Genomic DNA, 25,339 nt, shown 5'->3' on the forward strand with positions numbered 1-25,339 from the left:
ATGAATACTAACTGTTTTGTGGATATGGTAAATGTATTAGACAGAATTCAGTCATTAATTTTATGAAGAATGGTGTACACAGATAGTAACAGAAGAAATAAAATATACAGTGATACCAAGATGACTTGACAAGTAAACACACCATTGAAGCAAACAAGAACTAAATGAAAAAAGTAAATATGCTCTCGAATGAAAGTAAAATATGTTTCTCAGATATACAGTTCTTAATTAGGTGGATTAGGCCTCCAGGGGGATAACACTACATAAAAAACGCGCTTAGAAACTCTACCTCGTGGATGGCGTGGAAAAGTGTTCAATGTAAACAAACCAAATCTAACCTACAAACTATTATAGCTGTGTCTTAATTCTAGTTTTAAGTCCTTCGACAACATATGTATCAGATTTACTATAATGTTAAAATAAATTATATTTCAAAATATTTTTGTCCAATTATTTTATTTAGATTAGAATTTTTTTGTATGTCAAAGCCAAACTGAACTAAAACTCAGAGTTAATTCGGCAACATTGCAATATTTTGACGTCACAAATATCCATGATGCATTACTAAAAAAACTTTAAATAGATTATAGTAATATTGAATCACTTTAATTTTCCAAAAATGAATAACAAACACTAGCAATTGAGGTTTCATTACTTCATTCAAAGAAAAGAGCTTCAAAAGTAATTAGGTGAGAAACTTAATTGAAGCGCTGAATATACTTTATCGATAATAATTTAAGAAATTTTAGAAGTGTTAAGGACCTACCTGTGAAATTAAAAAACTGCTGATTGGGAATTGAAATCTCAACGACACTGAATGAAGAATAAGGAAAATACCACCAAAAAGTGGCTTGGCAATATGAGGGGAAAAAAATACCACATTTTATTTCTTTGGCAATCTTTTGAATTCTTAGAGCTTTTGACATCACCGTCTAAGCATCAGCGTCGCGACTAGACATATCTTTCGGCACTATGTTTAAATCATAATGTCGTCCTTCGCTCGCACCCTCCGTCATATTGGCAGATATTTTAATTTAAAAGGCTTTGGGCAGCAAAAAGTCGGATACCGTCGTTATGCAGCTCCAGAAGCTAGGTACCGATGCAGTCACCACCGTAGACTCGTCATGTCTTCGCCGCGCTACCAGAATTGCCAACGTCTCGTCGTCGAAGAAAATAAGTTACCACCTCGTCGAACCACCGAACCTCCCACAGCGTGGATTACGGGAGTCCTGTTCGAAAAATAGCTTGTTTTCAACGTCGTTCATAGACCACGTTTAAGTGCCAAAGCAACGGTATCTATAGGACCGAAAGATATCAACAGCCGTATTAGCGCACAAGCACCGTACCGTATATTCTGTTTTGTCAGCCATATAAATCAGTTTAGTTTTATCATATCCAAATGTTTTAAACGTCTTTCTATATAGCATACGTATTTGTTTATATATCCATAAATTGTATTTATCTTTTATTTCATACCTTTTTTGTATATATTTTTCGGAATTATATGTAAAATTCTGACAGGGGAGTATTGTAGCGACCTTGAGGCATGTCGGGATGTTTATTTGGGATGTTATTAAAGGGTACTTTCGATCATTCAGTATCTGACTAGCGTTGAGTTCAGACATGCCACCATCTACTGCCCAAGTCTCGTCTTCTTATATATATTTACTACTACTAAGACTACATTTATACCGTTTTTCTAAAAAAAAACTAATCAATTTTAAATGTATATCAAAGAAGAATCGTTGATCTACAAGATGACGTTCCTAAAATATCTCCAACAAAAAAGAAAAAAAAAACGTTACATTACATTTTCAAGGTCCTCGCACCGGGTTCTGCGTTTAACCGTAATAAAATGAAGCCTCATGCTGACTAAATTTCAAGCATAAATATCCAATATTTAAAAGTTGCAATAAAAAAAACTGCAATTCATCTTATAACAGTTTATGAAACTAGAATAAACTGGAATAAATACTATTTAAAAACAGTTGGAATCATATGCATCCATTACATTTAACTAAAAGAAAATTCAATCAGAATGTTTGATGCAGTTGTAATATTGTAAATAACAGTTGTAACGTTTCGCAAAATAAATGTTTTTTTTATGGGCAACAACTCATTCAATATATAACGATAATGCGGAAGAAATGCAATGTTCTATGACATTTTTAGAAACAGACTAGTCATGCTTTATTGAATCAGGAACGACTGCGAACAAATAATAAAAGAAATCAATGCAAGTCATCGACTGAATCGACCTTTACTCTACAGAAATACACGATTTATCGCAAAAAAAAACAATACACAATATATTACCCAGTCCCAATGTCGGGTGATTACGCTCAGCCTTAACCTTCAATATTTCGCATCCAACCCGTTTTTGTTTTCTTATCCGCACTAACAAAACTGGTGATTTTATTCTATTTTTAACCGAAACTTTTTATACGACTCTGAAAGCCACGCGGATTGATATCGTCGAAATATTTAACTTTTGGCACATTTTTCCGAACACTCATCGTTCATTTTTTTACCATTGCTACCGACGCCTTGATGACTGCCGATAGAAAATCTTATTTTTGGTTACAGAAAGTCATCAACAATTATATAATCGACAGAACAATTTCATTATCCTAAAACTGAAGTAGTTATCTTTTTAATAGATTAATTCGTTATTAACTAAGTAATAACAAAAAAGTGAATCATGTTTGATTTATTTTAAAACTGAAATGATTTCGAAAATCATAACATGGTGCAGGAATATTCTCCAAATATTTTTATCTAGGTTTAATTTTAAAATAGTTTTTAAAACAAGTGTCCTTGATTTTCTAAATAGTAAACCATAAATATTAGGAATGATGAAGAAATAGAATAATAATAACGTGTTTACCAAAAGCACCAATCATATGGTGAGAGTTAAATCTTCATTTATTGGTAATAAATATTATGAACGATTGATGGAAACTTAATGGGAATTATTTTCAAAAAACTTGGTATAAAAAAACTTGGTAACTAAAAATTTTGGTACTCTCTATCACCTCCAATTTTAGAACTGAAGCGATTTTTAAATGATATGGTTTCCTCAAACACAAGAACAAAGTATCCGTAAAAGTTTGAAAAAATTAAAACTGTAAATTTTCCGTTGGCCACTGCAGACACTTTGAGCTCGTTGTATAGAATTTTCAATAAAAACTTTATGGTATTGTGGAGGATAAATGTTTTATGCCAATAGATATTAGAGTAAATAAATTTATTTATTAATTTATTATAATAACAATCCATAGATTAATTTGAGAGAAAGCCATTTTATTATGGGCTTATGAATCATATAATATTTAAAAGCTCTCTTATTTCAACATATGCCCTTACAGTGTTTCTGATTATAGTCATTTCAACACTGTTGTGTTATTTAGTGGCTTAAACGTATATGTATTTTATTAGGACTGTGATATATAATATTAAGTATGCCTAGATGACAAAACCAAAACAGAATAAATAAAATATAACAATAAATAAATAAATAAATAAAATTAACTTAAAAGCACATATAAAACAATAATAGAATAAAAAAAGTATAATTCATAATATATTAATACCTTGAATAGTATCAGTAGATAAAATATAACGTAAAGGTTATAAATAAAAAATAGTTTGGTTTCTCCAAAATAAAATTAAATACGAGATAAGAATTTCATCAAATCAAATATTTTATCGATGTGGTTTAAAGTAAAAAGAGTTTCCAGATTTCTCGGTATGTTATGTTTATCTCGAATAGACCGTAGAGCCTCACATGATTATAAAACATGGCGGACTGTATTTACTAGTCCACAATATTCACACAACGGAGGAACATCGCCAATCATAAGATACGAATGTGAGAACCGACAATGCCCGATCATTAGTCTATTTAACAGGACCTGCTTATATCTATTAGTAGATAATGTCATAGAAGTAAAAAAGTCTTGCTTAATATACCATAATTTATTATCGCCCTCGAGCAAATCCCACTCCAGTTGCACAAGGCTATCCATATTATTCGTAATAATGTAATATAAATCTTTATAATATGGAAAGCTAGGAATGTATCTCTTCACCCTCCATGCCCATATGACAGGGGACCCAAACAATTGATATTCTTCTTTTCCGTTCACCAAGATTGTAATAGATGTTATAGACGCGAACGATAATAGGGTGTCTAAAAGTTGCATTTTCAAATGCCAGGATAGAGCTCAGGGAATCTGTACAAATCAACCAATCGCCGGACTTAACTTCCAGTACAATCGGTAGAGCCTCCCAGACAGCTGTTAATTCTGCCGATAGTGTGGACAAAGATTTATGAAGCTTGCAAGTTTCTATTCTAGAGTATATTCGTAAACGAAATTTACGATCATGCAACAAATTTGAGATATAGAACAATATATTGCCCCGGATGCCCCAAGAATGTAGATGTGTAACAATTAACTATTTCCAGACAGTGGCAAAGGCCCTGTTAATGTCCAAAAAGGCCACGATCGTATATTTACCTTTGCTGAAGCCATCGGTGATGACAGTTTACAATCCAATTAAAGGTTCAGTTGTAGATCTTCCAGGTGAAAAGCCATACTAATGAACCGAAATCAACTCTTTAGAGTGTAAAAGCCAATTCAGTCTTTCGCTATCATCCGTTCTAGAATTTTAGACAGCTAGTGCGTCATTAAATTATATTCCCACCTAATGCAGTTAAGGAAATAATTCCCCGTGAGCTGAAAAAGCTTGCACATATGGTTTATGATTGAAACTGGTCTGAATTTAGTTGAAAATAATACTAATAGTAAATAAAATAAATAATAAACATTATTTACGTCTAAACTAAACAAAATAACTTCTTCTAATGCATTAATTGGTACAAAAGCTGAGAGCTGATGTATCTTCTAAAAATATATTTCATAATATTTACCAAACAACACCCAAAAGATCTTAATCGACTCTAAATTGCTTCAGACATGATTAATTAAAAATATAACGATCTTAAATAGCATTAACAACTTAATATGATCCAAACAGACATGTTAAGTCGATACACATAGATTTTGGAAGTTATTTGTTTTAAGATTATATCATAAATCAAATCCAATGATAAAAATGACCGTACTAAAACTGAAATTTGTTATATAAATCAGTCGTTTTAATGATTAAAATGTTGCATTTCAGGTCTCGAATGAATGTTCTTTTTTTTGTGTCTAAAATGTAGTAATTTAATGTTTACATAAAAACTTATTTTGCTCTATTAATTATTTGGATTTTAATTTATTTTATGATTTAAACTACAGCTATTCCACTAATATATTTTTTTGTTCTAATACCGACAATAATTATACTTATAATATTAATTAATTTATTTCATCTGATTATTTTTTCATTTTAATTTGCTTTAAGTTTCAACTTAATATATTTTTTAACAATTTGAACATTTTTTAAATTTAAAGTATCTTTGTTAAAGAAATGTGCTAGACAAAAAAATGGATTGTTTATTTTAATTGTAATTAATTGAAATTGTATACAATTAGTTGTTTAATTTATAACGTAATATTGTAATGTAAATTAATGGTTAATTTACATTACATTTAATTTACACCACGCCTGTACGGAGAACAATTGGGCCAACTTAGCGACAAAAATAATTTTAACAATCCATTTATGCTGCCTTTTCAAATGACCAATTTCCCGTACTTTTGTAGAATGTAAACATTTTCTAGAATTCTATCTATCTTATATTATATTAAAATAAATGGTATACTATAAATTAAATGCTTAAGACCTGGCGGGCTTTTTAAAGAATTCAGTTTAAAGAAAGATCGGATTTTGAAGTATATCTTAAGGCTATATCGTAATCGTAAAAAGATATTTAATAAATTAAATTAAAAACGTTTAGCTGTTGGTGAAATAAAACCTTAATTAATTATCGTTAAATTTAACAATCCTTAAGACAAATAACATTCTTACACTTTTTAAAAAATTAAAACCCAAATGGTTAATTAATGAAATATAATGAATTTAATGTAAGCAATTTTAAAACAAAAACATAATCAGATAAAATAAATTAAAATTTAAATATAGCTATTATCAATGTTAAAACTAAAAATAAAGCGGTGATGTCGCGGTAATGTTAACCAAAACTAGAATAGTAGTTTAAGTTAATGTTAAATCAAAAATAAAATTTAAACCCAAATAATTTAAAAATATTTGTAATTAATTATAATATTAAATTAGTACCTCTCAGTTAAGTTCATTCAAAAATAACTCGTGGTTCGCCAACAAAGAGATAAACAAAATATGAACATTTTAATCACTAAAACGACTTATTTAAAGAAAGTTTTAGTAGCCTGTTATCAGTGAATTTGATTGGACGGGACGTGTCACTGGCAAATATCTTGTTTAAGAATATATCGAATTGATCTAAGCAACCTATTTAAATAAAGCCAATTAAAAAAATTAATTATGTAATATATTCTGTTAGGTTATAAACAATATCTATAGGATAATGATGAAATTTAAATTATAACAAATATGCGAGCATCCCGATCTAAAATTACTGGATATGACAGGATGGATGAATACGAATTAACAAAGAACATATTCTGAAGTCATCGACCATAGATTTATAGAAAAAAATACGGGGAGAGTTTGATGAGTCAGTCACTTTTAGAATTTCCTGCGCAGTTACTTTAAATGCTTCACTACTGCCCTCAAATGCCATTTATTAATAAACTACTGTGAGATTTCAAGCAAGCTGTGTTATTTAGTTCGTATTTGACAACAGACAATAAAATAATTAAAATATTTGTAATTAATTATAATATTAAATTAGTACATCTTAGTTATTGTTTAAGTTCATTCAAAAATAACTCGTGATTCGTCAACATAAAGACAAACAAAATATGGACATTTTAATCACTAAAACGACTTATTCAAAGAAAGTTTTAGTGGCCTGTTATCAGTGAATTTGATTTAGAATATTATCTTAAAACAAATAAAATTCAAATTCCAGGCATATCAACTTATTTTTTTTAATCATATTAAGTTTTAATGCTTTATATTTTTAATTAATCACCTCTAAAGCAATTTGGAGTCCACTGAGATTTCTTGATTGTTGTTTGGTAGATATTATGAAATATGTTTTTAGAAGATGCATCAGTTCTCGGCTTTTGTACAAATTAATCGATTAGAAAAATATATTTTGTTTAGTTGATATCTAAGTTCTGTTTATTTCTTATTTTATTTACTATTTGAGTTTGACGTATCTCCCCTTCCCAAAAATTTGAACAATACAGAATCGTTATACTGATTGATATTCACTGCATAAAATAATAAGTTCTATCCCTTTGCAAATTCTTGTAGCCTTCCACGTTTACAAACGTCAAAAATTAACTCTCTACCTAACTACGAAAAATTCTCAAGCATTACGAACAAATTAATTTATTACCTTAAGCGAAAATATAATTTAGTGATTGAACACCATATGAACTATACCTATACCTGAGGAACTGATCCTGACATCTCTGAAGGATTCATAATAATACACTTCGAAAGCTATTGAATTGTTTTTTTCAATTTTCAATGATTCTCAAACCAAAAAATAAAAATTGTTTTATATCAAGCTCATTTCCCTAGACCATTAGATCACACAAAGATCTTGCGTTAGCACTCACTGTTGTTATAATAAATTCTACCCATCTAAATTGTGCTTCTGTCTTTTGATGAACGAATTTGTGATATACTATTTTGATATAATGACCTTAAAACATCGAAGAAATAATTTTACATAACTAATAGGTTTTTGTAAACCAAGTCACTGAAAATGTTGCAAACGATTTTGCATAGTTCTGATCAGCCATCAACTTCAACCATGGTTAACATCCCTAAAGTGAAAGGCGACTAGATCTTCACATCACGACAATCTAGGCTATCGCTAAACGAATTTCCGCTTAAAACTTTCAGCAATATCTCTCTAGGATCTATAACGAGTATAATTCCAAAGTTTTTTTATTTTATTATTTTACAAGCCCATCAGGCTCTTGAGCTATTTAGGATCGAGTTACAATGTAGTTTTTAATTACAAAATATAAAGTATACAAAATAGTGACATTTAAGTTAAAATAATAAGCTATTAAAATTGCAGTAGAGGAGAGTCAAAGGAACTGTATCAATCCCGTGGTCGTTAAAAAGTTGATAGGCATGTCCAAATACGTGGGTTGGACCAGTTGCTCTAATGACCTTGGCATCCCGAGTTGCTGTCTTAGTACTTCAAGGGCCCACAGTCCAGAAGGATGTGCTTGACGCTCTATTGTATTTGACATTCATCACATTGTGGAGGGTCTCTTCTTTTTAATAATTGCTCATGAGTTAGTCTGCTGGGATGCTCAGTTGGAGCCTGTTAAAGTTATTAATATTAAGAGATTGATGAAAGACCCTCTTGATCTCCGCCAACTTGTTATTTTCCATAAGAAGATCCAAATTTAGTTGATCCAGTTTTTTGTATAGAGTGCCTGAGTGTTTTAGCGTCTTCCTTATTAAATAGAACGCTTAGTTTACTTTTGACTTTTCCTTTCTGCTCACCAGATAGTCAGCTCTTATCAGCATTACCGGAGAGAGGGAACTGGAGGAAACTCTGTGAGAGGGAACCCATAAATTTATCCTTACTTCCCTCCTCTCCAGTACTGTATGAAGCTCTCTGATAGCTATAACTAGAGAGTGGACTGTCTTTACTGAAATCAATCTATCCAAAGAACTCATTGAGTCCGATATTATAAGTATTGACGGGCCTATTAATGACCCAATTCCAAAGTGTTAGCGTTATGTACTTCGAAAGGGTGTCATGTGCGATTAGTTTCATGGGCATATAATACATACTTTAGAGCAATGCTTTGGCAATTTACACAGGGGATCACTTATTGAAGTGACTCTATATGTCATGTATATAATAAAATAAGACCATAGCAAAGATATTGCTCATAGGACAGATTGTTGAATCATTAAGGGTAATAAAAAAATTGATAAAAAATAGTAATTAATCAAAACAGTTGGGGAACTACCAATACGTAAATACCTAGATGTACGAAGAAATAAAAAAAATAATGTGGAGTTCTGAATATAGTAAAGTTCCTCCACTACCCGATTTCTAGCAATTCATTCTTAGTAATTTACCCAACAGCTGATCGGCTAAAAAAACAGTTGTCGGGTACACCTTAACATCATGGAACCTGACAGACCGTACTAAGGAACGAAAACCCGACCGGACAGCAGAAAGAGAGTGTATCTAATCATACGAGATTTCCTATATCACACCACAGGTCCAAAGTCTGATATGACCCGTGTAAACACGATCTCGTAGATCTCCTTAAACACGTAGACGTGTGCGTAACAATAATAATGCAATTAAATGCAAGTTTTTTCAACGTTCTATTTAAATTGCTAAACGGACTGTCTTAGATATTTATCGATAAATATTTCAATGTCGCTTTTTTTATTCATTCTCCTGCTCTGTTGAGGTCGGAGAGTTCATTAGACTGATACTGTCCGAGATTGAATGATTACACGTTTCGGTACAGTTATAATCAGGGTTGGTGTTTGAAATTCGGATGAATTTTTTTAATGAAAAAGCGACGATAATGATCTCGAGACGTGTCACTGGCAAATATCTTGTTTAAGAATGTATCGAATTGATCTAAGCAACCTATTTAAATAAAGCCAATTAAAAAAATTAATTATATAATATATTCTGTTAGGTTATAAGAAACATCTATGGGATAATGATGAAATTGAAGTTATAACAAATCTGCGAACATCTCGATCTAAAATTACTGCATATGACAGGATGGATGAATATGAATTAACAAAGAGTAATATTCCAAAGTCATCGACCATTTACACAAAAAAATACGAGGGGAGCTTGATGAGTCAGTCACTTTTAGAATTTCCTGCGCAGTAACTTTAAATGTATCACTACTGCGCTCAAATGCCATTTATTAATAAACTACTGTGAGATTTCGAGCAAGCTGAGTTATTTAGTTTGTATTTGACAACAGACAATCTCTCAAATTTTCATGAGAGGAAAAAAGTGCCGTACAAATAATGTCGAAGTTCGGAAAGGTCGCCCCAAAGGCCCCGAGATCCAGCCAAAAGAAATGATATTGAACGATCGCAGAATGAAAGTATATGAGGTGGTTGGAATATTTGGATATAAACAAGTCATCTAAATGGTGGATGCCACGATTGACCTCCTCAAAGGGGTGCTTTGCTAAAGCTACAATCCGAACGAGTTCTTGCGCCGTTTCGAAACATGGATAGATAGAAGTTGTCTCTGTCGGCCTGTCACAGTTTTTTGGGAGGTACGCGTTGTCATTCGATCGATCGTCATATCGATTATCATTAAAAGTGTAAAACGAACATTGGCAAATATTATCAAGAGCTTTTGGATCTATTTGATATTGATTTGAAGCAAAAAACGACGGCATTTGGCGAAGAGAAAGGTATTGTTCCACCAATACAATGCACAAGTGTCCAGTCCCCTGCGATTATTTCTCATTTCCATACCTGGAAAAATGGCTGCATGGTAAGAGATTTGGATCGAATGAAGAGCCCATCTTGAGGATCTTGGGAAAACCTATTATTTGGAAGGAATAAAAATTGGAAAAAGGCTTGACTAAATATATTGAGTGAAAATGAAATTGTATTAAGAAATAAAACGATTTTTCACGAAAAAAAAAATATTTCATTTAAAAAGTCACTAATTTATCAAACTACTTTCGTACATACCTGAGGATAGCGCAAATTGCTTGTGAGTCTTAAAAAATCCAGATTATTAGGGGATAATATAGAAATGGAGACAGAAAGTCATTTTCAAATGTTTTTGATGGTACAATTGTGCACATTTACACAATCTTTGATCTATTGATATTCTCATATCTTTCGCCATATAATTCAAAAATCGCTTCACTTTTAAAATTGAAAGTGATATGGAGGAGTTTTCTTGAAATCAGTTTTCTATCAATGGAAGAATTTTTACCAGATGATGTCTGTTTTTAGTAAACAAGTTACTCTCCTCATATTTGCTCAACATTCATATTTGTTATGGTCTAGCAATTAGGGAATCTTAATAATCGAAGTATTCGTGTTATGGATAATATATCAGGCCTATAAATTAATTTTAACATGGTCATACATGGTGTCACTGTATATTAAATTGCATCGGTTACATTTGTAGAAAACTTCATGTTGAAGCCTCGCTGGCTTCACTTTTCACTATGTAATATTTCATCGAGGTGTGAATAATTTTTTTTCAGTGCGTTGAAAATTTCTAATTTTGTACTGAGTAAATCGCATTTGCAGAAATTTTTACTCATTTACTTAATACTTACTATGATATATCGATTTCAACATGTGGATATTCCATTAAAACATAAAAACCACTTAAACAACTTTTAAAAGTGGCGATTTTGACACTGACGGCAAAGAACGTTCTAGACAGCCAAAAGAATTTGAAGACGAGAATTTGAAATCATTACTCGTTGAAACCATCAATGGGGATCCCTATGAACTACAATTGATGCGTTTGAGCCAAACACTGCACGAAAACGGCCGGAATTCGAACAAATACACAACAATATTATTCTTAAACATAACAACGCTCGACCATATGTTGCAAAACCGGTGAAAACATACTTGGAAACATTAAAATGAAAAGTGCTACTCCCTTGCCGTGTTCTCCAGACCTTACTCCTTATTACTACATGTTCCATTATATGAGTCGTGGAATCCATAAATTGCTATAGATACTTTCAATAAATTACCGATTGTACCGATGTTTCATAATAAAACTTCAAATTAAAAAAAATATTGAAAACGACTTTATAAGCATAATAATAATAACAAATTCCTACCTAGACGATAAGAATATCGAAGAACAATCAATAATGTCCAATTTTGAATATATGAACAAATCGGGGGCAGTTATGTTATTATTTTTAACATTTTAAAATTGTTAATCAATAACGGAAGAATCTAGTTTAGATTATTTTAAATATTTACAGTAACAGTAACCCAACAGTACAAAACGAACACATCCAGTTTTAGTCATCAAATAACTACCGCCTTGAAAAAATTTCCGCGTTCAAAACGACCAATCGCGAAAAACAACCTAAATGAACTATTGTTACAACTTTAGAAAGTGGCTACTTCCTCCTTTAGTTCTAAAAAACACACGTCGTCGACAAACGTATAATTTCACGGTATTATAACCGATTACGGACAATAGTGCAGTCTGTTTCTTCGCCCAGTTGATTTTACTTTCTTATATGCAAAAAATTGGGCAGTTTTTTATAATCTGAATGAAACAGATTTTGCCATGATTACAAAAAAAAGAGTTTAAATATAACATACCGTTACGTACGACTTCACTACAAAATACAACAAACGATAACACGATCAACTGTTTATATTTGTCAAATGACTATACCCACAAACTCGACAAACATCTACTCATTCAAAATTTTAAATAACTTTGGGTTATCAATCAATCTTACTCATCAGTAACTTAATTAAATATTTTTTAAATTCAGAAATCCATTTATAAGAAAAAGTTCATAACTCTACACATTACATTTGCGAAGAGACAGTGCTTTTAATTGCAAAAAAAATGAGGCATGAAGGTCGTAGAACGATAACAGAGATATATAATTTCAACGCGTGTTACTAGAATAAAGTGTAGAAGGGGAGAAAGTAAAGAATGATTTAAATCGGGTGATTTCGACGTGGAACAGCATCCTGAAGCAGTAAAGAAGTTTGAAGATGCGGAATTAGAGGACCTGCTGGATGAGAATTGTTTCCAAGCTCAGCAAAAACTTCCTTACTCAATCGTTACTATCAACAACCCTCAAGATCCCATCGATTCTCAAGGCTTTTACCTTGAGAATTGAACAATTGAAACAAGACATCGGCTAGCCTATAAATCAAATTTCAATAAAAAAAAATCAAAGTTTGTGTTCTTGCATCGCATAGCAACTGGACACAAAAAGTAGAGATACCGGATACCAGATCGACGACAAAGGCAAATATTCACGACGCGAAAATTTTGTTGCTACGAGTTGCTAAAACCGAGAAATCATTTTATACGTTTGATCCACTAAAAAGAAAAACCTCCGACCAGCTTCGTTGATGCAATGGTAAAGGCGACAGGACCACATCAAACCACATTTATTTTTTTAATAACATGTCGAAGAGAACCAACGGATTTAATTCAGTTTAATTCTAATAGTATATATTTCTCCTTCTTGATAAAGACTTAACGTATGAACAAAACAAAAAGTTTCCTGAACGATCCGATTACAGTTTGATATGCTTCCACTTGAACGCTTTTACTAACTCTTGATCACGTAATTGTCGAAGTTAATACATACTACATATTATGCATGCTATATACTGATAATTTTGTTTTGATGTATATTTGATGACATCGAATTCATTCTTAAAAATAAAAGTTACTTTAAATTTAGTTATTTTAAAAAAGTTATTTGCTATTTTGTGATGACAGGGGTCATCACAAAAAAATACGAGATCAATAATAACTTTTTATCATAAAAGAAGACGAAAATTCAACTTTAGTGATGATTTTCTAACACTTCAATTGAAAAGTCCCCGGCCTGACACATAGATGGCGCTACTAGACTTAAATCCATATGTATTTTAGTTAGCCATAACCCTCAAAAGATGCGTGTATAAATTTAACAGATGTCGGATCATTAGTTTGTGAATTATAACATTTTGAGTGAAGCAACTTTTGTTATTGTGAAAAAAATGGATAAAAAGGAACTTCGCAAGTTGATAAAATATTGCTTTTTGAAGGGAAAAAATACAGTTGAAGCAAAAACTTGGCTTGATGCCGAGTTTCTCGACATTTCCCCCACAAAATCAACCATCAAGGATTGGTATGCTAAGTTTAGACGTGGTGAAATGAGCACCTAAGACGGTGAACGCAGTGGACTACAGGTTGCTATCGACTAAAACTTTTAAAAAATCCACAAAATGATCAATGTCATCAATGTTAGTCCACAATGTGGTGGTACAATACAAATATGTATCCGGATAAACATATAGTAAAGAAATACAAAATTTACACCTTATAAATATATATATTTTTATAATTTTTTATTGAATTTTATTTAATACATTTTATTCAGAAATTAAATTGTATTTTATTTAAATTTTATTGGTCAATGAAACGTAAAGTCAGCGCACCTGTGTGGCAAACTTTATCAAAGAACCAATCAAACGTCTTCACAGCAAAATGTTTTCCTTGCAGGTCCCTATAGTGCCGATCTAAACTGACCAATCAAATTAATTGAATGGGTGATCATAACCCCATCTAGATATTATACGTAGCCAAATGTTTCTCAAAATACCCTTATTAAATTTTCTGTCTATTACTCTATGATTCCAACGCAACAATTTAATAATTTACGCACACATCATCCTAGCCTTTTGGTAACATAAACAACACAATAAATTCCATATCTTTCATAACTGCTGGGAAATTATTGTCCCTACCACCTGATTACCATTAATTTCGATATTCATAAAACTCCACATGGATAAACTTTCACTAATTTTAATGACCTGAATTCGACCCTCGCTTCGTAAATATTTTGATCATGAGGACCAAATGTTCTATAATCACAAAATTAGAGCAACGAAAGCTTGCTTGACTAAATATCTCACATTAAATCAACTTTGAATTATTTATAAATAGAAGATGAAAAGCTGTTAATATGTTAAAATTAATTAGAATAATAATTTCAGCAATATAACGCCCTCACCTGAACCAAAGATTAGATATAGATCACTAATTCATACCATCAGCAATCACTAGCTCACCAATCACAAATTCATCACCAAAGCTCAGTCTATGTAACAACATTCAACCATCAACACCAACAATATTGAGTAACTATTACGATTTCGAGATTCGTTGGTACCTAAACGGTACTTGTTCAAGTTCAGGCGAGTGAAAACTGGCCTGGTACCGTTAGAATGAGAAAGTAACCAGTCTCTCATCAGCATAAAGCGAAAGATATTTGGACCGGCTGATAAATGAATGAAAGTGGAACAACACCATCAAATTCGTCACAATACCGCCAACCGAAGGAGAAAAAAATCTCTCGACGTCAGCTCTCCCTCTCACGGCGTCATTTTTCTCACTCCCACCGATTTCGTGTCAATATCTGATCAGGAGTTGGCTCGCCATTTTTCTGTGTTGACCGATATCTATCTGGGTCAGAGCAATGAACGTCACGAATCAAACTGACAGGATATTTAACTGGCTGATATTTAAAGTCAGCGAAAAAATGGAAAGTGTCACGGACTGAAAAAACAATCGCGAAATATTCGTGTCCTCTTTGTCTTGATGTTTCGCTTTTGTTTTGTAAAAATAACCTGTACAGCAGATATCTAAATACCAAAATACGTATATATTTTTATTGAAACATTATCAAATTCAAATTAACTACCAAAACTTTCAAATTAATTGCTTAACATGAATTCGAAAGCAACTTAATAAATAAAATCGACAATATGTATGATACACACTATATGACAATTAATTTTTCAATACATTTATTTTAAAAGCAAATAAGAACAAGACAATATAATAAAAAATATGTTAGGTTCAAATAGAAAAATTACACAAAATACTTGCACTTGTACAGTTTAGCTCGTGAAGTTTACATAAAATGAGAAAGATACCAAAGCTCCCCCCACTGATAAATTAAACATCGCAATATCATTGCTTGCCAAAAAAAAAGAGATTTCTGCGGTATATTGCAACTGATGACGAAAAGTGAATCTACTGCAATAATTTCAAACGAAAAAAGTCGAGGGTTAGATTAGAAGTATGACATATTATTGCAAAAGAGACCAGTAATAGTGAGTAACAGAGCAAAAGTGAATCCTCTTGTATCATAACGCTTGACCATACATTACAAGAATCATTAAGGATACACTGCTGCAGCTCAAATGGGAAATTCTGTTACATCATTCTGGAAAAATGTTGGAGAAAATGAAAATGTTGCGAAAACTAAACTGATTTTTCTCAATAAATATCTTCCTAAAGTGAAAAAAATATCGGAAGCATGTACAAGCGCATAATATATATATTTAGATGTATTATTTACCTGCTTAAATAGCATATGTCAAAAACTGTCGCTCTGATTCCTCATTATCATAACGAACTTGTCCCGTAAAAGCTAATGAGAGTCGTCACGTATAATTCTTTTGTATTTCAGCCAGTGGTACAAATTAACTTAAATTATCTAGTATCTTATCACTATTATTACTACAAGCGCACTCTATAAGAGAATTGGTTAATATCACCTTAACAATGCAACAGAAGACTTAACACTGAAACGTTCCGGATAAATAGGAAGTGATACATTCATTAAATTTCGAGTGGATTTAATTTTTAGGAGGGGGGATTTCCGATAATTTATTTACTTAAATGTTATTTATGCAGTGAATGAAACAACAATGGGAAATTTAATTGGAATGGTATCTAATTTTAAAATATTATTCGGAAAAATAATTTGTTTCAAAGTATAATCAGTGGCTGTTTATGCAGGAGGTTAGCATTCTTTATAATAACATATGAATGACCTAAGGTGTTGTTAAGGGATAATCGCAAACAAGTCTTGAATATTTACTAACTAAATAAAGGGACAAACTATAAAATCATACAGAACTTACTTTTACTTTACATTACTTTATTTAAAATAATTTTCGAAGAGTAAAAATAAAAGAGATAACTGAAGAATCATATTAAAAATAAGAACAAATTGCAGTAGTACAAAGGGTCAATTGAAAGAGTTAAAATATACAGTAATGAGTTAAATATACAGAGTAATGTGAATCATTTATAAACGGGGTAACCTGATGACCTGGGCACAAAGTTATTTTGGCTTTTTCATGTTTTTCAGAACGAACTTGCTACTTTTCTGGCGCAAAACCATAATTACCTTACTGTAGAACTTTCTGTATAGATTTCTTGACAAAAAACTAAATAAAGATTTGTTACAAGCATACTTTTGAAAGTAAGGTACGTCAGGCAAACTTAATGCTTAATATATTACATGCTTAATATATTACATGCTTAATATAAATGAAAATAAAAAAACTCGTTAATTAACAGGAGACCTAAGTATTAAGCCTTTTTTGATATATAGTATTATTTAAATAGTTCAAAACTGTTTTATGATGGATATCTAGTTCAGCAGAGATGTCGGAAGATGAAATATATCGATCTACCAATGAGTAGATCTGAAAAGTCAATGGAGATCAGAAACGAATTCTAAAATCTCCATTTTCAAAATGCAATATCAAATTTTGATTGAGTAACGAATGACGCTACTTTATCTCTAGAATATTGTATGTACTTTTCAAATACGCTATAGAATGACTTCATTGAAAGAAACAAATATATGAAAAGATGCACAGTAAAATATTTCTTGAAAACTAAACATGAAGGTCATGTTTCTATAACTGTTTTCAGTCAAAATTGCGAAAATACACAAAAGTAATCCAAGCAATGCCTGCTGTTTAAAAGCTCTTAAAAAAGTTATTTGCTGCAAAAGTTACACGTCATTTATTAGTTAGAGACTGTCAAATCCGATCACTTTAGTTATAAATAACACAGTCAGAAACAGTTAAACAAACAGTAACTGTAGCGCAAGATCATTTGTTTTTGATCAATAGAATAATCTATATTTAAAACAAAATGGATTGAACACTACTGATTTTTTAGAGTGTGTAAATTTATTGTTACACTTATTGTTACTTAGATACATGGAAAAGGAAATAAAAGATATTGTGATAATTATAGAGGAATTATAGAAAATCGTCTAAAATTGCTAGTAAAGTTGCTAACAAAATCGCAAATCGGATTGCGAAAAGTAAGAAGTACACAAGACTATAAATTTAGTATATGACAAATAGTGGTTCATAAAGTTCCTAAAACCTAAAAAACAGATACATGTATTTATTAATTTAGAAAAGGTACAGAGTAAGAAGGTGTAAATAATAAAATTGTATAAAAATGTAGACAGATTAGAAATGTCGATGAGTGCTTTGCAGATGATAGTAATAACAACCAATACGCCAGAACACCCACAGAAAATTTTAAACAGATAGAATATGACACTAAGAAAATATGGAATGATAATGAATAAAAGCGAAACGAAAGTCATGTTGAGGCTGAATTAATACAAGAGCTAGGATTAATAAATATCCAAAATGAAGGTGTAAAAATAAAACAAGGAGATAAATTTAAATATATAGACCAATCCTAACATTCGATTGTGAGTCAAAGACACATAAAATGACATGAAATGAGAGCAAGCAGCAGAAATGAAATACATCAGAAGAGTCAGGGGTGTTACAAAGATGGATAGGACGGGAAGCATAGATATAAGAAAAAATCGCAATGTTGAATCAGTTTAAGAGAACAAAGAAAGGAGATAACTCAGTTGGTGAGAACACTTACAGCGCATGAAGAATGCAAGATAGGTAAAGATAATATTGGAAGCAAGGACGGAGAGGAGTACAAAGATAAAAAATGTATTTTTATAACTTTGCTATTACTATACAAAACCAATGAATATTAAACATCGTATACAATTTTCTGTTACTGATGATTATTATCAAAAAAATCGTAAAAATTATAATAGACCTCGAGAGTGCAGCGTTTCTTACGCCTTGACGCTCAATAAAAATTACCAATCGCGGCTTGATTGTACGCTGATCATTACTGGGTTATGCAATATCAGATCTCAACGCCGACCATGACCTGACATCGCCGTTGAAACACTCACTATCGCTTTTTCTCGGTAGCGATAGACGCAAATCGGTTCAATCGAAACAACAACATATCTCTCCACGATCAAATAATAGATCAACATGTAAATTGCGATTTTTTGCTCTCCGCTTCTTTCGGGCACGAGTAGAGATTTTGTTACAGTTGTAATTCCCCTCAACCTCGAGTAAAAACAGCACAAAAGAAAAACAATTGATTTCACTTGGTCTAAACCAAACCTAGAAAACCAGGTGACTTCTCCACTTGCTATCTAGATGATGCGGTGCGATTATGTTCCAATGTATTCATTGTACGCAGGAAAAGCTTCATCCCAGCAATTATCTTGGCCGTGTTCAAAATTCCACCAACAATAACTGACCCAGAAAAGAATAATAACGACGCAAACGACAATGACCAATCCCCAGGGCAAAAGACACGTCCAAAATTAACGGGTAATTATTTGGGTCAAAGATGCAAGCGACAGCGGCAGATATTCAACTTGCCAAGCTAATATTATCACGTTGCTACAATTTGATGTTACAAAGTGGGGAAAACAAAACAATTTTCAAAGAGCGCACGGCAATTAGTCCAATTATAACGAAACACAAACGAGGAGGTTTTACCAAACAGCGCACATGTAGCTGGCGCAATTCAAATCACATTAGTTGGCTAAAACATTATTTAAGGAACTTCAAATGAGTAATATCCATTGATTTAAAAATGGAATGGAATTATAATAATATACCTCACATCATAAACAATTCTTTATTTGATATTTTAGAGTCTCCTTTTTACTAACTAGAGTTAATCTATACTGGGCCTAATACTCAATTTGTCCTCGGCACTAAGTCTACTGATTGGCTAGTGACCAATTTAGCGATCATCCCAGAAAACATCCAGTCTCACCTTGCCTGATTACTGGTTTATTTTCAACCAAACCATCAAAAGAAACTGTAAAATGTTTAATACATCCTATGATGTAAATTTGATTACACAAAGATTAAAACAATCCTGAAAGTACACACAAATCCATATTGAATAGAAACCACACAGAATATATTGTTGTTGCCAGGAAAATAAAAAAAAGGTACACTGATAAATGTACAGCACCAGCACAAGTAATTTCAAACAATACACTTTTAGTGGATTACCTGTCGTCTATAAATTAATATAATGCCAACCTTCCTGGAAGAAATAGTATGTAAACTGTCATTAAAATTGAAGGTCAGAATACCCCATGAATCTTAAACAAACTATTGTTAAGATATATTTGTCTTGAATTTCATAAATAATTCAATGGCTAGTACCACGTGTTTTGTTAACTTTTTATTTACGAATAAAAATTCTAACAAAGTGATAACCATGAAGATTATATTCAGGCTGTTCAACTTAACTGTTGATAAAGAATTTGTTGAAGTAGATATAAAACTCTGTATCACAAAATACAGGTTGAGGTAGGTCAGGCTTATTTAATCGTTTTTTAAATAACCATTACCTGATATCTAGATTTAAAAGTACAATAAAAATTGACTATAATGTCGAATGATATTACAGACGAACTAAAGAGAATTCCAGCAACAAAAAGGGATACTGCTTTTTGTGTTATAGATTAGAACTAGCCAAAAAAAAGATGTTTGTCTGTCGCATTTTAATTCTGTAAATGTATGTATTAATATTAGAAAGACAAATAATTCATATGTTGGGATAGGTCATATCAGATTCCTTAATCTGACACTAAAATATGGGTCAGAAATAGTCATATATGTCATGTGCGAATTTCTATTCGTGAAAGTGAATTAAAATCTCCTAAGCTAATAAACTTAAAAGAAAATATAGTCTTAACCGTTGGGTAGAAAAAAAATTAACGATATAAACAATAGGTTGATTGAGAGCAGTTCATTATTTTTTTACTTTTTAATAATGATAATTACAGGCTCGGAATATTCGCCAGCATCCAAGTTGAAATATCCGAACTAATTCCGAATCTATTTCTATAAATAAAAGACAGTGAGTGCCTGCATAATGTTTTTCAAAGGGGGTCAGTAAAGTACAAAAACGTCAGATAGATTATCGCAGTATCTCACCATGTACCATGTGCGTTGAATACCACAAGAAAAAATGTTGAATCAAAAGGACATATATCTTACCTTTAATCTATTTAAGTTGCCATCTCTAGCGGCATTGTATACTACACTTTTATAATCCATTTTTCACTATTCAGGTCTAAAATGTATCACGTTGATAAAAGGTCAAACCTAGTAACGACGACACATCGACCAACTAAACCGACATGTTCTCTTAGTGCGCCACAATGGTCGTAAGGTTTAACACTGACTGAATTTTTCTCATCAAACAAACTAACGAAACCAGATTATATTATCATTCCAGCTGAAGGACGAAAGCGGATGACAATCGACAGCTGAGAGCGCGCTATGTTGCCAACTCGCACATATATTATTAAAAAATGCGACAGTTTCAAATTCAATAATATAGAAATAATTTTCATAGAAATTTAGAAAAATATCGGGAATTCTGAATTTAATTTGGTACATTAATTAGTAAACCAACATCAATTACTATTTTGAATATATCATATTAAGAATTGGACAGTGTTGCCAAACAATATTTATTATTTCATGGAACAATAAAATTATTTTATATACTTTAATAAAACAAAACGTTATATATACATCAATAAAATTAATATCTGGTCGATTAGACATCATAAAATAATATTAAATATCTTTAATATCTAAGTAATCGTTGTAGAGCCATCTAATAGCTTCTGGCCAAACTAAAAAATATACAAGGGAAGATATCTCTAGCGTTTAAAAGGTTTCTGTTGGTAGGATTTCCAAACATATAGAAATATGTTTTTAATTTGCTGCCTCTTTATAATTCTATATGTAAATCTATTGTTATGTCAAGAGAATATAAGATAGTAAATTAAATTCAAACGACAAACTGAAGTCTTAAATATTAAAAGGTATATGTTTTTATTAAAGATACATATATAAACTTTAAATATTATTACAAATTTAATAATGTACAATTTCCCATTAATACAACCTAATATACTATAGATTTATGAAGAATCGGTTTGTTTAGTATTAATAATTAACCAGAAAAGTTTAAGAAGTCCACTTAATAATAATATTAACTTATATATTATTCATCAATAGATGGCAATACGTGAAAATATTTAAATATCTATGCAGGAATCATTTGTTAAAGCTTTTGGGAAGCAGTAAACTAATATGTGTAATTTGTTAAGATTATCATTATAGTTTACGAGTCAATACACAATACCGAAATAATAAGAGAAAAATAAAAAGTGGTATTTATTAGCTGTTTAATAGTCGTTCAAGGTGCCATATTTTCAGGAAGAAGCTTTGCATACAACCCAGACCGGTGAAATTACAGTAATATTCCTTGCCTGTCCGTGCAATTAGACTTTTTATTTTATTACTTCACGGGCTAAAAGGTTAATTAGTGCCGTGACGTGCCGCCTCTGCTTCGAACCTCTCCGTCTCGCTCTGGCCATCCCACCCGTCGGTTCTCTTTCTCCTGCCCAGTTCGACCCGAAATTATTTGTAGGTAAATTTTTTTTAGAAATGGGCAACGCCGCAGTCAACGTGGACCTGACAAACTTGTCACGGTATACTTAGGGCGGAGCAACACTATATGTACCAATTGGATACCGTTCAGACCTGTGACGTATGGCACGAATTAGGAATGAGAATGTATTCAACGCTTCGACGTAACAGCGACGGTAAAATATACTAAAAGGTATCGATAAAAGACTGAAGTAATAGTAAATATTATATAGTCAATTAAAATATAAAAATTGTAAAACGCCCATTAAACACCTAATCATAGTTGTAATAAATAAAATATTATGAAAGAATTGAAGATTACTTTATATATTTGAAAATGTATTTTATTCTATATTAAAAATAATTATTAATATAGTAGAGAAGTATTTAAATACTGACAATTTTTAAAAATCAACCGTTTATCTAGATATTATGACTATTCATATTTATTTAATATAGCTGATAATAAATAAGTCGTGTTTAATGTATGAGTTAATTGAATTAATTATATTATTTTTTTAATTATATATATATACATATATATATATATATATATATATATATATATATATATATATATATATATATATATATATATATATATATTATACAATATACAAATATGAGTAACTGAATATAAACGTGATTATTATAATCAAAATTCCAAATAAAACTCTTAACTAACTTACAAGGGACTATCGAATTTTTAAGTTGCTATCGTTTCGCAAGGCTCATCTCTATGCGGCCAACCACGTGGCTTTGTCGTTCCCGCCGCTCGTTATTGAAACAGTCAAGTCGCGGTTCAAGAGAGACGAGATGAGGGATGAGGTAAAATATTACAGAATGGATAGTGCGTATTTGTGTCGTTTTGTCGGAAAATGGATTGTGCGCGCGACGGAAAAATAATCCTTTAAAAATATCCGCGAAAAGAAGGACGGCGGACCGGGGAACGCTCGATTTATAGGTTAAGAGACGGGCGGGTATGCGTCCCTTCAAATTGTGAGGTTAGGGACGGTTATTTTGTTTTGATTCTATCGGGACCGTCGACCTATGGTTTTTGTGTGATTCAAGCTCAGGTTTCGACGGAGTTTCTCAAGGGAAAACAAAATAGTGACAACTCACTCAAAAATGTACCCTACCCCCAGTCGACATCCTTCCACAGCGGTAAGTACTCCATTAAACTAACCGTTTAGTCTGAAATAATTCACCCTTTCAAATCAAAGGCCCTTCAATTAAATAAACCATTTTTTTCGTGTAACTCAAAGCAAAGAATAAAAACAAACCGTCTGAAAAACGCCGTCTACAAGGTTGCCGCGCCGCTTACATAGTCGTACACCGTTGCCGTCTCGTGGCCAAATTCCTTCGTACTCATTGTTACATAATTAGAATGAATCGCGGTGATTGATAGGCGCTTATTCCAAATCCGAAAGTTATAAATAACGTCTGTTTGTTGTTATGAAATAGAAATGGCTTGTTAAATTGAGAATTAATCGTTATTAATTGGTTATAATTTTTTATTGTTATTAACGAGGAAAATTTAATTTGTGTTTATCTGGTTGTTGAAAACTAAAACGTTCTTAATGGTTGTTTGAAATCGATTGTTTTTTCATGGGTACGTTTTGTTATGAGAACAGAATGTTTTAGCAAATTTTATTTAGTTTTTTTACTTACTGTTTTTCGATTGTTATTTTAATTTATGGAATAAGTTGGTATAGAACATATTATATACTATAATGTTTAATTTGATTTGCTAGAAATTAGTGCTATTATATATATGATATAGTCATTTATTTATATTGTATATAGTATTTATATTATAAAATAATTACATAGAAAAAATCATTCCGAAAATGAGCTGTACCCTCTACAAACTATTCCACATGCTACTGATCTACGGTGAGCGTGGCAACGTTTCCCCGGACCGCGATGCTCGTGATTCATCGACGGCGTGTCACGTGACCCTACGACTGTTGTTTTCGGGTGGCGTTTTGGCGGCTTTAAATCTCCGCGCGCACCGAGTGCCACTGGTTTCCACTTACGTAATCGCTTTACAAGATACCGAAATCGTTCCTTCTTTCTCCTTCGCCCAGGTGTCAGTTCGAATCGGGTTGCCCGTATGTTCGACAGTTGGATAAACACCCTACAATTTCACCGTATATTTTAATTGATGATTAACTTTATACCACCGTTAATACAACGTCAAATTAATCACATTGACTGTCATTAAACGTCAGTGTAACTGTCACTTGTTTTTCATAACCAACTCAATTTTTTTTAACATTCTATATTTATTTTAATGTTATAATACTATTAAAAATTGCTGCTACATTCGTTGAAATTTTTTTGTTGCCGAAGAACCAAATAGGGTTTAATAACATCGGTTATTATTAAATGTTTGTTACGCCTCTGTTAATTGAACGTCAAAGTGAGCAGCCTACTGTGATTAGCTGTCAAAATCAGATTTGCTTTATTCTAGCCGACTTATTAGTTATTCAGATATTTGTTACTTTATACTATGGTTAATAATGATAAACCCATATTCATTTTCAGTAATAGTGTTTCTTAATCTTCTAATATATAAAATTTAATAAATTTAATTGTTAGTTATATTAGAGCAACAATCTTTAATAATGTGTAATGCATATACTTTTTCACTATCAGTTTATATCACATGTCTGAAACACTTTTTTTTTAATTCAATAAGATCATTCACATAAGATGAGATGGTGCATAACTAGTACCGGAGATTGTTATCGGAATTTTAAGTCATTACAACGCTTACTAGATTATGTCTCACGTGATTAGATGTCAAGTATCAATATTAAAATACATAGATGGTTCTACAACTACTTATTAATATTAATATTAAATCGAA

At 31.6% G+C, this 25,339-nt stretch overlaps 2 protein-coding genes and 3 long non-coding RNA genes across 19 annotated transcripts in view; 3 read left to right on the forward strand and 2 right to left on the reverse strand.

Moving 5' to 3' along the window:
• The window catches only part of LOC143190625 (protein fem-1 homolog CG6966), a 67,984-nt gene extending 46,680 nt beyond the window's left edge, over window positions 1–21,304 (reverse strand). For 2 of the 6 annotated variants that reach the window (XM_076395090.1, XM_076395089.1), the window contains exon 1: window positions 21,016–21,304. In XM_076395090.1, the coding sequence (XP_076251205.1) occupies window positions 21,016–21,075 (60 nt within the window). In that variant the 5' untranslated portion in view covers window positions 21,076–21,304. Of the gene's footprint in view, window positions 1–14,846; window positions 15,130–16,199; window positions 16,433–21,015 lie in introns of those variants that run through there. The other 4 variants (XM_076395092.1, XM_076395091.1, XM_076395096.1 and 1 more) reach the window with 4 other exon arrangements.
• LOC143190641 (uncharacterized) lies at window positions 43–439 on the forward strand. Its single transcript, XR_013004298.1, has 2 exons — window positions 43–173; window positions 233–439. It is a non-coding gene; the product is annotated as an uncharacterized LOC143190641 (long non-coding RNA).
• Window positions 5,467–10,580, reverse strand: LOC143190640 (uncharacterized). The gene is made up of 2 exons (XR_013004297.1): window positions 7,413–10,580; window positions 5,467–7,367 (listed from the first exon to the last, which is right to left on the reverse strand). It is a non-coding gene; the product is annotated as an uncharacterized LOC143190640 (long non-coding RNA).
• Window positions 14,143–14,456, forward strand: LOC143190642 (uncharacterized). Its single transcript, XR_013004299.1, has 2 exons — window positions 14,143–14,258; window positions 14,400–14,456. It is a non-coding gene; the product is annotated as an uncharacterized LOC143190642 (long non-coding RNA).
• Window positions 21,305–23,230: 1,926 nt separating the features above from the next.
• Window positions 23,231–25,339, forward strand: part of gro (TLE family member transcriptional corepressor groucho) — a 123,576-nt gene continuing 121,467 nt past the window's right edge. For 7 of the 10 annotated variants that reach the window (XM_076395072.1, XM_076395074.1, XM_076395081.1 and 4 more), the window contains exon 1: window positions 23,232–23,628. In XM_076395072.1, coding sequence (XP_076251187.1) covers window positions 23,593–23,628 — 36 coding nt within the window. In that variant the 5' untranslated portion in view covers window positions 23,232–23,592. Of the gene's footprint in view, window positions 23,629–25,339 lie in introns of all 10 variants that reach the window. The other 3 variants (XM_076395087.1, XM_076395088.1, XM_076395075.1) reach the window with 2 other exon arrangements.

The sequence above is a fragment of the Rhynchophorus ferrugineus genome, unplaced genomic scaffold (genome assembly GCF_030347505.1).
Source record: "Rhynchophorus ferrugineus isolate W39M unplaced genomic scaffold, kcgeb_rfMv2 rfM2, whole genome shotgun sequence".
NCBI classification, from domain to species: domain Eukaryota; kingdom Metazoa; phylum Arthropoda; class Insecta; order Coleoptera; family Curculionidae; genus Rhynchophorus; species Rhynchophorus ferrugineus.